The sequence below is a fragment of the Anas platyrhynchos genome, chromosome 4 (genome assembly GCF_047663525.1).
Source record: "Anas platyrhynchos isolate ZD024472 breed Pekin duck chromosome 4, IASCAAS_PekinDuck_T2T, whole genome shotgun sequence".
NCBI classification, from domain to species: Eukaryota; Metazoa; Chordata; class Aves; order Anseriformes; family Anatidae; genus Anas; species Anas platyrhynchos.
The window spans coordinates 38,348,312-38,361,063 of NC_092590.1; the positions used below are offsets into that span (position 1 = coordinate 38,348,312).

Consider the following 12,752-nt stretch of genomic DNA (forward strand, 5'->3'; position numbering starts at 1 on the left):
AGACAGGGTTCTGACTAGAGCAAAAGGTGAAAGAGGGAGATCTGTTTGAGCTGAAACCATACTATGCTTAGATGGCTTGCTCTGGAATTTTAAGCTTTACATACAAATCTCTAAGCTAGGCTGTGTTGTCACTGTTTTTCATGATTTGATAATTTTGATTTCCAAAGGGACATGGAGAAGGCTTTAATATTTTCTTAGGTTCCAACAGACAGGATGATTACCACATAAACCATGTGAAATGAGGCAGTTTTTCTCTAATGAAAACTAATTTATGGATGTATCACATATAAGCTGTATGATGGAAAAGTTCAAGTAACCTTGGTCAATGAAAAGTAAGAATTTGAAGATGCTGAACGTGAGAGCAAACTGTCCAAACCTATTTAACATTTTTGCTCTTCTTTGAAACTGTATATAAATCTTGAGACACATCCCATCTCTTTTTTTAATGAATAGGGAGCTGCCTAACCACCATCCTTCATAGATCATAAAAAAATAAGACTAAAAACTTGTGTATATGACACAACAAATTTGAAAAGTGTTCTTTTCTTTCCAGAGAGACTTTCATAGAAATAAATATGACAAATTCCTAATGGTCACTGCAGACATATTTTCTAGAGTCAAGAATTGTTTTCAGATAAATAATAGAGGATGAAGTACTCAGAGATTGCCTGGTTTTGTTTGCTTTTTGTTTGCTTTTGCTTGCTCTTTTTCTGCCACCCACAGTTAGGCAGAAAATCATTTATTGAAATGACGATTGAGTAAGATAGCTTGGGCTGACAAATCCATTGTATCTATGCATTTGGCAAAGTATTCATTTCTCAGACTGCATGCACCTTGAATGTGCTATTGTTGCTGGCAAGTGCAGTAAGCAGGTGCAGTACTGGGAGTCTGAGGGCTGGGGCAGGGACTGGGGAAGTACCACGGACAGGGGCTCCTCCAAATGCCTGTCAGCACAGTCCAGGGTCACCTGTGGGACTGCCCCGATGTGGCTCCATCTGTCAGGAGTTTTTCATGTGGGCAGTTCAGCACGGTCTTAAGTCTTGCAGACATCAGCACTTATGATTATCACTTGATACTTAAAAAACAGCTGCTTTTATTGTGATTCCATGTCATAAGTGTTGGAGATGCCAAGGCATGTGCAATTTCTCCCATTTGACAGTAGACTTATGGACATACTTAACAGGCAGTCCAGGAGCATGTCTTACTGGACTGTCTGGTGCGTATGTCCTGGAGCATCTCTTACATGCTCCTCATCTAGTGCCAGAAGACTTGAAACATCTTTCTGCAAAGACAATGACCATAAAAACATAACTTTTTCCTCTTTAACGTTTCATGGACTAAGATTCAACATGCTGTTCTTCATGTTGTAGTATTGAAATTCTCTGAATCAATGAAGTACATCTGGAAAGAAATCACATTTTTTTTTTATAGGTAGAATCAAATTACTTGAACTGTTCACTAAACTCACCCATCCTACGTGGGGAAATTTGAAACATCAGGGCACTCCATTGCGAAGAATATCAAAATGCGCTTGTCAGTGAAACAATTTCACAAGTTGGCTAGTGAATCACTTCTGCCAAATGAAAATTTACATTGCATCATAATTTTAAGTTCACATTATCTGCTTAGCTCAGAACTGTTCCAGTTTGTGATCTACAAGGGGGCAATGTGATATAACTCACTGACACTGTCCAGCATGTGTTGTGCTTCTGTAATCTGAATATGATATCCAGAGAGGCAATACAAGTATCTGTTTGAGCATCATAGCTGCTAATTCTTGCCCACATAAATGGGATACAGCATGCTGGTTACCCATGCTGGGAACCTATAGATGTGTTTTTGTAGAGTTCCTATTTTCTTTCAGTAACTGTGATTCTTGGAGGTGTTGTAGTTGGGCTACTATGATTAAGCCCCCTTTGTTCTTGGAAATGCTAGGAATTTAGGTGTTAAACTGTAAGGAAATGAGAATGCACCAAGACATTTTTTTTGGTGGCGAAGGCAGTATAGGACTTGTACATGACACTGACAAGATACTGGTTCTGAGGATTTCTATTTCTTCAAATATATTTTTGTGTCCTTGAGATAATGCAAAAAGGGAATACCCATAGGCAATTCCATATCACAGTTTCCTGTTGGATAGCCATGGCAGACATGTACTAATGCTCAGGTTAGTAGTAACGGCAATGAGGTATTGGAGTGGGGGGCATGGTCTCAATAAATTTGGGATCAAGTTTCAAAAATGTTTGTCGTTCCTGAAGAAATGCAAAAAATGCAACACCACCTGATCTCTGCAGATTATCCATCCATCTAGTTGGATTTCTCATGTGTAAAAACCTACTTAAAATTTTCAGTGACACCTGCGTTACATTTTTAGTTTCAGACATCACACTAGATGAAACTTAATGTTTTTATCCCATTTCCTAAGTATTGTTTAAAAAATAGCTGTATAGGGCTTGAATCCTTTTGTACCTGTCTGTTGCTCTTTTACAACTTGTATAGGTGTTCGTATGTCTTTTACTAGATCACTGTAAAAGATCCTTAAGAAGGTAGTGAGCTGCTTTTGCTTGACTCATTAAAGCAGAAGTGCCACTTTACAGTGTTTTCTAAAGACTATTTAATTTTCACAAGACTTACCACTTCATTCAACAGTTTAGAAATGATTGAAAGGAAGAGTGACTGGACACTTATGCACTGGCTGTTTAATTGCATAAACTGAATTGGAACACTTGGTGCATTTCATTATTTATACGGGTACAAATGAGTTTGAGAGAAACTCAACAAGATGTGTTGAAAACTGATCTGTACAAAATGACATCAAATTTAATGTATTTCTGAAAATGTGGCCTCGTATTTTGGCATTTTTCATAGTGTTTTCCTGTTATTTTACTGAGCTGATGGAGTGTCCTTCCAGTAAATTTTTCAGGGTCTCTGGTCTAGTGGACTTGTGTAGTACTACTAGGCTTAGTCACATAGTTTGTAACATGTTTGTTTATTGCTATTTCTATTTCAATCAGGTACAATTCTTTACTACCTGGGCATTGGTTAACTTTGACTGTTTTAATCTGGAGTAGAATAGTCTAAAGAAAGAAATTCTCTAATTTTTTTTGCAAGGATCTTTGAGCTTTGTTTTTCAGCCTCCCCAGTCTTCCTAAAAATTTGTTCTTTCAGCTTGTTTGAACAAAAAGATTATATATGATATGAGTCTTAAATATTTGCATGTTGTGCTGTCTAATATGGCTTATTCTACAGTTAGTCTCCTGTCTGCCTAAATTACAGTTGAATCTTCTTGAGGGATGGGGTGTGCTCCTCTAGACTCTTCAGGAACTACTGTTGGGAAGAATGGAAAACTTCTCCTACCTAATGGACTGAAGTTAGATTTCTTGACCGTTTAAGGAGGTGACTGATTAAGACCACAGAGCTACCTCCTTAGGTGGTCGTTGCTTCGTTAGAGCAAAGAAGTGTGCTTTTCACAGTGAGTTCTTTGAGCATGTTTCTGTGATTCTTGTTAAGTTGCTAATGTGGTGTCCCTCCTTTGACTCACTTGGAACTTGCGAAGTTTCTTTTGGATCTGCTTCATTTTTCTGTTGGAACTGGTGCATCACTGCTATTAACTGGTTCTCTTCCTTCCTAAGTGAAGTGATGGCTGAAGCCCAAGCTCTGCTACTTCCAGTGTTGACAGTTAGAATACTGGAATTATGCGTAGGTCTACTGATTGTGAATTCTGATAGCTGTATGGTAGGGCATGACAGTTGTGGAAAGAAAATTTTTGTTAACTGGACTAGCCTTCTTTCTTGCTAGTTGTTGTAGAAACATATTTGGATAGTTGGGAGAAAAATAAGTAAGCTAAGCAGGGAAAAGGCTTTCATGTATTTTATTACACAACTTGGAGAAAGTCTTTGTATTGATAAACGCTGCATGTATGAAAAGAGCATTTATTTTATTTAAATCTTCCTCTGCTTGGAATAATACATTATTGAGAACACCTGCTTTGAGAAGATCTTTTTAAAAATATAACTATGGTAAGAACTAATTAAGCATGTAGATGCTTAAAAACTTGGATTTATGAAGAGTTTAGCTATTTCTTTTAATTTCAAAGGTGGCAAGTCACTCAAATAAAAAGAGGTGGCTTTGACAGTCTTACAAGAAAAGTAGAAAGACCAAAATCAAGTGTTGCTTGTTTTCAGAGCCTGTTTTATAGGCAGTCACAGGAAATACATGTTGCCATTTGTATGTAGTAGTACAGACGATCAATTGGAAACGTGATCAAGTACAAACATCTTGAGAATTATACTCTGCCTTGCTAAAGCTGTGATGGCAGTATTAATTCTCTGCTCTGTCAGGATAAATACTTTTTCCAGCAGAGTAGAAAACGGAAACTTCTTCCTGTATATGCACCGAGGAGGTCATCCTTCTGAAATCTGGGAGCCCTGTCTAGCATATGCTCTGGGCTATGTTTGTAATGACCCTGAATATGAAACTACTTGTGATGGTTTTATCCTTGCTATATCTTTGTAGGGCAGCAAAAATCCTGCATTGTTTGAATGGGTGTTAGCTACTGTAAATATAACAAACAACTTGGGTATTATAAGCTTAGTAGAAAGTAGCAGTTTGAGTTACATACCACTTTCAAGAGACCACAGGATTTAAACAGAATATCACTGAATACAGAAACGAGGTCAACGTTCAATTTAAGAAGGATTAAGTACAATAGAAAAATTGATTTGGATAAATCACTTCCTAAGAAACAACTGTGGTGCTCAGGTGTGAAAATAATTCATGGGCAGACTTGTTGCAGAGTATTTATGTACGTTCTGGGGCTCTAGCCATCTAAAGTGCATACCCTGTAGGAGATGAATTAATTTGAATATGACAGCAGACTGGTCTCAAAAAAACCTACAGCATGGGAAAGATCAGGGAATGATGTAAGAAGGTCTTAACCACCTTTTATTTGTATATACTCTTTTAGGCAGGTAGCTGCAGAGAGGTCATAAAGGAGTTACTGTACTCAAAACATCCCTGTCTAAGAAGGCAAGTTTATCCAGGCCCTGTCCCACTTTAATGACCACATGGAATTAGTGGCTTTGTGTATCAGGAAAGACTAACCAATCCTTACTAGTCTGAAATAATTGCCTAAAGAAACAGTAAAACTTTTTGTGTTTTTGAAATATGCTGTGTGAGGTAAAGGTGGTAGCATGATGATGTAATTCTTCAGTCAATAGTAGCTGCCAAGATTACATTGCATTGTGTATTGGTTACCTTTAGGTGTTCTGTGCTAGTTGTTTTCCTGATGTTTGGAAATAGCATGACTTGCTCATGATTCACTTGCTGTCAAGCAAATTTCTCTAATCTCAACACCAGAAGTTTCCTGGTCTAGGTGAGTTGTCTAGCTTGAGCTGTTCTTTGTGGACAGATAAAGAAAATGTAGTTTACGGTCATTGTATCCGTCCCTGCTATTGTGCTGTTATTGGCCAACTGCAGTTGAAATTAACAACTGAATTGTGGGATTCAGCAATGAATTCAGCTTGTTTTTGTGAGCTTATGACTGGCTAGAGGAGTTCAACTGCTGAGGAGAATGTGCCTTAGCTTCACAACCATTCTCAGCAGTGGTAGTAGATGGCTGACCAGGCAGGCAGCATGCAGAGTTGTGAACAAGCCATAGCTGGGTTTGTTTGCCCTTCTACCCAAAGAGTAGGTCCAGGGTAGATGGCTGGGACAAATGTGCAGAAAATCGTGTTTCACTAATTCTGGTGGGGATTTCTTGGGAGAGATGTTGGGGGAAGGGGGAGGGTGTAGGATTGCTGTCTTTTTATTTTATTTTTACTTTTTTTTTTTTTTTTTTTTTTTTGGTAAGACCTTTTCCTGTCTACCTATGTTGCTTTGTCTTGGTTCAGGATGATTTCTTTCTATCTGCTGCCCTTAGCTTATTACCACTGTTCTTGACTGTGGCTTCTCTCTCTTTGAAGTGGTAAATATAAATAGTTTTAATGCTATACTGCTGGAAAGATCTTGTAACTTCCTTATTAAATTTGAAGGAAGAAGTGTGGTAGTTGAATGATTTTGACTTCTTATCCTATAAGGCCTGAAAAAACAGCATAGAACAACTTTCTTATTAAAGTTTTGGTCTTTCATTCTATCATCTCTCTAAAGTTTAGTCTTAATTTGCTTTGGCCTTGATGTTTTGTGTGTGTGGAGTTTGTATCTTCTATGGTAGAGCATCCATTAGTGGCAGTAGTATCTTTGCCAAATGCGCATGGAGTTTTCTAGAACCTCTGGACTATACGAGAAAGTGAAGAAACAGGGTTATTAATTTGGTGGTGGGGATTTCTATTGACAACATTATTTCTACTTTGGCTTTCAAAATAACATTTAAACTCTTACTTGAGTAATCCATACGTAAAGCCATAGCACACAAAGGACAGGAAAATAAGAAAGGAATGGAGAGAAAGCAGGAGAAGAGATAGATAAGAGTGTATAACAGCAGCAAAGGAAAGGTGAGTGACTTTCCATTTCAATTTTTATCCCTTTGTTTATTCCTCTATTTTGCCTTTCACACTCTGCTTGTTTACCAGTGGTCACAAAATTTATCACATTAGAAATTAATTTAAAACAGCAAAATTTAGCACATCGTATATAGGATTAGCTTGTCCAGAGCTACTAATATTTAACTCTCATTGATTCTTTACTTTGTTTAATTATTTGATCTTTTTTTGATAAAACAAGCGAAATTAAAAACTGGAAGTTTCTTTCTTTAGGTAATTAGTAACATAATTGATATTTAAAACTTTCCTGGAGGACCAGTTAATGGTGACTGATTCTTAATAAATGACCTACATAGGAGGAAAAAATACAGGAAAAAAATTAAATCCATTTTGAGGAAATGTCACATTTTCTTTAGAGTTAGCATGGAACATCTATACACAGTGTTTAGTGTTTTTAAAGAGTAGGGTTTGCAGCAAAGTCAGCTGAAATGGCTTTAAAGCATAGTATTTACTGTAGGTAGAATTGCTAATGGCGACCTGTACTTAAGGTTGTGTGACCCTTCCTATTTTAAGACTTAACTCTTAGTTACTTTAAAACTTTGCCAAAGTTCAGTTCAGACTGTGATTTTTCCATGCCAGATGTCTGCTTTGGGTTGAATTTTTTTGAAAGTTACAGCCAAAGGAGTTCTGTTCCAAGAATAAGGCTAGTGAAAAGTATGTTATTTTGCTTGTGTGAGAATATTCTGGTGTCCTTCTTTGATGCTCCAGTGCCCCCAAGCTCTGAAGCAAGGATTTGAAATTTGGCAAGAGTTCAGCCTTTGTGTCGAGGATGTGCCTTTTGCCTCCCTGTAAAAATCCACCCAAATTTCCAGACCAGTTTACAAGGCTTTGAAAGATTGCCATTTGCATGGGCTTAATAGGAATTTCTTAAAACTTCACAGTAAGTTTCCTTTAGATTCTGTTCACACTGGGAATGCTCCAGGCAGAACTGAGCTGTGTATTTCATCCCATTTCTGCTACAAATTGTAGTGGCTGGATCTGGGTGCTGACATTGAACTAAGAGTGGGCAGCATTTTGTCTTATACTACTACCGCCTATTCCCATGTCCTATTCCCTCTTTAAAACCATGGACCTGGGCCCTCTGGGGAAAAAAAAAAAATCATCTCACTTGTCTGAAAGAGTATGACAGATATGGAGGAGAACAGAGTGCTTGCATGTCTCGTTTGTAGCATTCTTCTGGTTACAAAAAATGTGTGCATCACTGGCAAAATATTACTTCATTTTCTGATGGATGTTCAGATAATAGTTATTGTAGTTAAACTTCAATAGTTGAATGAACTATGAGTACTAGTTGCTGAGCTATGGAGGCATCAATTACAAACAAGTAAATGAGAAACAACAAAAAAGTTATAGTACGGGAATGTTAGATTATGAAATCAAAAGCTCACTTTTTTTCCCAAATGTCTACATCTAAGTCCAGACCACTTGCTCTATTGTAGTGTGCCCTACAATCTCATTCAAGAGTCTCATATATCCCTCTTCCAAGAGACAATTACTGGATTAGAGTGGGGTCTATTTTGAGTATGAATCCAGGATTTCGGCAATAAAGGCTTGTGTATTCAACTGTTACACAAGTTGCAACGTGTGGAGTAAGTGAAGCAGAGGAGAGTTATGGAATAAAATAATTCTCAGCCACAAAGACTTCTTTGGAGTACTGCTCACAGAATTGTGTGCAATCTGTGCTTAGTCATGGTCTCTTTTACACCGTACACTCAAATAACCGTGTTCCTAGGTGGCTACTCGTATATCGTGTGTTCCAGTGGCTGATTTGAGAATGTTATTAACTTGCAGAAATGTGAACACTTAGAGCTGCAAGTGGAGTCTGTGGGAGCTAAACTTCATGTAAAGTACTGTATGTTACTAAGGTCAGGAAAAATCAGCTCCAAAGTGTGCCAAATCTGACATCTGAAACTAAGGGATATTATAATCTAAGTAATTTAATGTCTCAGTTGACTGCTTTACAGATGTAGAGGCTACTAGTCCAACCACCCTTGAAAGGCTAGGGAAGAAATTCATTGCATAAATAACAGGATTGAAAAATAACATGCTACAGATAAAGCATGTGACTAGCTTCCATTGATAAGGGATGAAACAAAGTATTGATAAATATTTAATTTAAAATGATGTCCTATGACATGGGGAAAACTGAGTAGAGTTGCATTTGCAACTCTCAACATTGAAGTACTCATCTTTATGACCTTAGTTTTCTTTGGTTGTGATTTTGTGTGTAAAAGTCATAAGCATCTAACTTCCTTTTGAAAACGTAGTCCAATTTTGCCAATCCTTTGGTACCTCTTTTGATTCTGGAGCTGGAGTCATTTTACTTTTTGTGATTTCTTTGCCAATAAAATAAATACACCTGGATTATTTTAGATATGCCTGAAACCAATAGCATCAACCTAAAGCAAGTGCATTAACTAATCGATTTCATACTGATCCAAGCATTAAAAAAAAAAAAAAAAAAAAATTTTTTTTAGCTCTGGAACTTAAATTTTCACTTTGAATCATCAGTCAAAATTTGTAAACTTTGAAAATAATATTAAAATGCAAATTCAGTTAGCTATAATCTCTTAATTCTATTCCAAATCAGAGGCACTTTAACTTAGCATTATCTGCTTAGCATATTGCTGGGATTCTCATTCTTTCTGTTTACTGTGGAGATACAAAGCATGCTTGTGCTAAACAGTTCACTACTACCTCACAACGATGAATTTTCCCTATATAAAGCTGCTTCAACAGTAGGTCATTTTTATTCCTTTTAAAGCTAACTGTTACCTGAAGCTTCCTATGAAAAAAAAAATCTGATAATTTGAAAGCAACTTGTTGGAGTGCCTGCAGCAGTGGAATCTCTTCTTAAAGTAGAGGTGTGTGAGTTGTTTTTTTTTCTTTTCCTGTCTCTTTAACCTTAAAGCAGTCATCAAGTGTACTTTTGACTTCCCTTATTTCTAGAGTCATTCCCTTACAGTGCTTGGTAACACCTCTGGATCAGTCGATCTTGTGTGGGTCTTTTTAAAATCTTAAGGCTTTTTAAGCATTTGATGGGATGTTTGTCTTGCAGCGTGTTCAGGAGAAAAACGGGAATATTGAGCTGCTCAAAGCATACTTCTTTTGCAGAAGAACTCATCTGCTAAGAAGAGCAGTCTATTTGCTTAGCTTTGTGAAATTCATTTGCTTATGGAGAACTGTTTTCCTCCCCCCCAGCCTCCCGAAGACTGCTTCTGACTTGTGTGCTCTTCTATATGTGTTTTGAGCTGTGCTTTGAAGTTGGGCAACTAGCTTTAAACAAAAGCTGTCACCACACTTCTGCATAACATCTAGCTGGATTTCAGTATGCTGATGTGTCAGTAATGTGGTTTAGAGTTAACAAAATGCATTTCTTTGTTTGCTTTGACATTGGTTTCTGTAGGATCAGAAGTAAAAAATGAAATAAAATAAAAATCATTTTACACTTGGCTTGTTGTGTGAAAGCCAAGTCAAAATGGGTCTCAAAATGTGATTAAATGGCTGTGCAGCAGTTATTAATTGGTTAGGCATTTGTCTTGACACACGTATAACTACACGGTGATATGAAGTCCATGAGTTATCCTGTATTTTTTCCTCTGTCACCTTCCCCTTACTCCTTTTCAGTTCCTCTAATAACTGAAGGAATTCTGAAAACCTGCTCATGTGGATTTAATTTCATATCTAAGTCATTCTAGCATACTTTAGTTCAGGGTGTGTAGATAAGGGTTCAAAGAATTTAAAGATGCACCTTTTCTATCATTTTTGAGTAGTGTCCTTTCGAAACAAGATACAAATAGTACTGTTTTGACTTGATTTATATTCAAGTCTATTTTTATATTCATTTTTTATTTTAAGCCTAAGGTGCAAAATGAAGGGCAGATTCTGAGAGGTAAAAGCAGACACAACTGTAGTCAAATTAATTTGTATTCAATTACAGCAGCAGTAAATTAGCTGTGAGTTTTCAACTCTATTACTTCAAACTGATTTTAAAAAGTAACTAAAATCTGACCAGCAAGACTCTTCTGTATTAGGTTTAATATCATTAAATATCATGTGATCATTTACATTAAGTATATTAACTGTTCCTGAATACTTTGCTTTTTGTCTTGTTTTCGACAGCAACTTGAATTAGTGGAACCAAGCGGCTGGATTCATGTTCCTTTAACAGATACCCATAAGAAGCCTATTCGCACATTTATGATTCAGATTGCTGTTCTAGCTAATCACCAAAATGGAAGAGACACTCACATGAGACAAATCAAAGTGTATACCCCAGTGGAAGAGAGCTCTATTGGTAAATTCCCTAGATGTACAACAATTGATTTCATGATGTATCGCTCCATAAGGTAAAACTTCATAACTGGAGATAATAAAGGCATTTTTCTGATGGCAGTATTGTTGTTTAAATACTCAAATACTTTTTTTTAAAGGTTTATCTTGGTGTAATATATCTTTACATTTATACTTTGTACAGTCCTGAAATAAAGAAAATATTGTGTTACTGTATTTTGTAGTGTGTAACACTTCATTGCTTTTTCTCTGAGCCTCTGGGTTCTTTTGAACCACATGGGATGGGGAGGAGGAACTGGGCATACTAAAAAGTGTGTTTGTGACTTGTAATCAGTGATTGATTTAATAGTTTTTTTCTCATATTTCTTTTCTGATGATCCTGTATAGAAGTAGTTTGTTTTACAGCGCTACTGTTTTTACAGGAGTTTGCTGTTTTTATTAGGAGTTTTCTGTTAAATGTATTTTCAGTCATTTAAAGAGTATCTTACTGATGTTTTGCCTTTCTATGTAAAGAATGGAGCAACAGCAGAATTCCTGTTCAGCAGAAGCTAAACTAGTGCCTTGCATCAAGTCTCAGGCAGTTTGGTGGATTTTATTATGTACTCTTATGAAATTGTTGCACATGCTTTGTTATTTATTTGAAGCAGAGATTATACTTGTGTTGTAGCACTTCTTATTTGAATCTAGGCTTGCAAACAAAAACACCAAACCAAATTACGACACTTCCCCCCCCCTTTGGATGTATCCATGTATCCAGTTGCTTTGTTGATAAATTGAGTAGAAAGAAGGTTGTTAGGTATGCAGTTTTCTGGTGTTTTTTTTTTTTCTTTTCTTTCTATTTTCCCTCCTTTAAGAAGGTAAGGTTGCAGTTACCTTTACTAGTTTTGTGTTGTTACATCAATGTGTTCCCTACTTCCTGTTTTTACCACAGGACAACCCTGTTCAGGAACACTTGAAATACTTCGATTTAAAGAAACTCTCAGAAGCATCCTCTTCTCTTTCTGTACGTTATTTATTGTGTACCTCAATAATATAGTCATTTATTTTCTGTTCACAAGAGAACAGTCGTTGAAATGAACGTGAATACGTTCTGCATGAGGCATCCCCATGAATAGCTGAGGTTGGAGTTCAAGGGTTGCATAACCAATCAAATATGTACAAGTTAAGGGTACGTATTTTAAAGGCATGCCCGTTATCTTTAGGCTGATGAAGTCTAGGTCAAGTTACTCATAGTGCACTCTGAAGAACATAAGCAAGTAGACTAGGAACAGTGCTGTCAGCCCAGTCTTGTTCTGCTTATTTCTGTCCTGCCTCAGTAGGAATGGACCTTTAAAGAGCTATTTCTGGTCTTGCTGCTTTTCAGGACTGCTATATCCATGCAGAAGAGGTGCCAAATATTTGTCTCCAAAACACAAAAGTTGCCACTTCTGACAGTCAAGTTGAATAAGCTCAAACCTATCTTGACTACTTACCGTGCGACTCTCAAATCATAGAGGCTGTTTAAGTAGCTGTAAAAAAAAAAAAAAAAAAGTGACACTTACAATTAAACTGGATGCTGTTAAATGTTGCTGTAGGGGGGAGAGCTGTACTTAGAAATTAAACTTTAAATAAAGCTTATATGATCTTTTAGTAGACTTCAAGGTGCGCAAAGCTTTTTAAAGGTTAAGGCTGTAGTTACATCTGATTCTTCTGTTAACAACAGGTTCAGACTGTGCTTGCATGTTACAGTATTTTCGCTTCTGCTTTATTGCCAGAAGTTATCTTTCCCATAGTTGTGCCTTTTCAGATGATTCTCTGGCTGCTCTCTAAACTGTATCTGTGAAACTATTAGGTCCTTGGCCCTTTAAAATATATTTTTAGTATTGGGTAGAAACAAAATGGTCTGTGGTAAGACTGTGGGAGAGAACAGTGAGTCATGAT

At 36.8% G+C, this 12,752-nt stretch overlaps 1 protein-coding gene across 6 annotated transcripts in view; it reads left to right on the forward strand.

The window, feature by feature from the left end:
- ANAPC10 (anaphase promoting complex subunit 10) overlaps positions 1 to 11,048 on the forward strand; it is a 38,358-nt gene extending 27,310 nt beyond the window's left edge. For 3 of the 6 annotated variants that reach the window (XM_027455783.3, XM_005014668.6, XM_005014667.5), the window contains one exon: positions 10,662 to 11,048. In XM_027455783.3, coding sequence (XP_027311584.1) covers positions 10,662 to 10,892 — 231 coding nt within the window. In that variant the 3' untranslated portion in view covers positions 10,893 to 11,048. Of the gene's footprint in view, positions 1 to 9,303; positions 9,404 to 10,661 lie in introns of those variants that run through there. The other 3 variants (XR_001187452.5, XR_216894.6, XR_002399726.4) reach the window with 3 other exon arrangements.
- Positions 11,049 to 12,752: the final 1,704 nt, after the last annotated feature.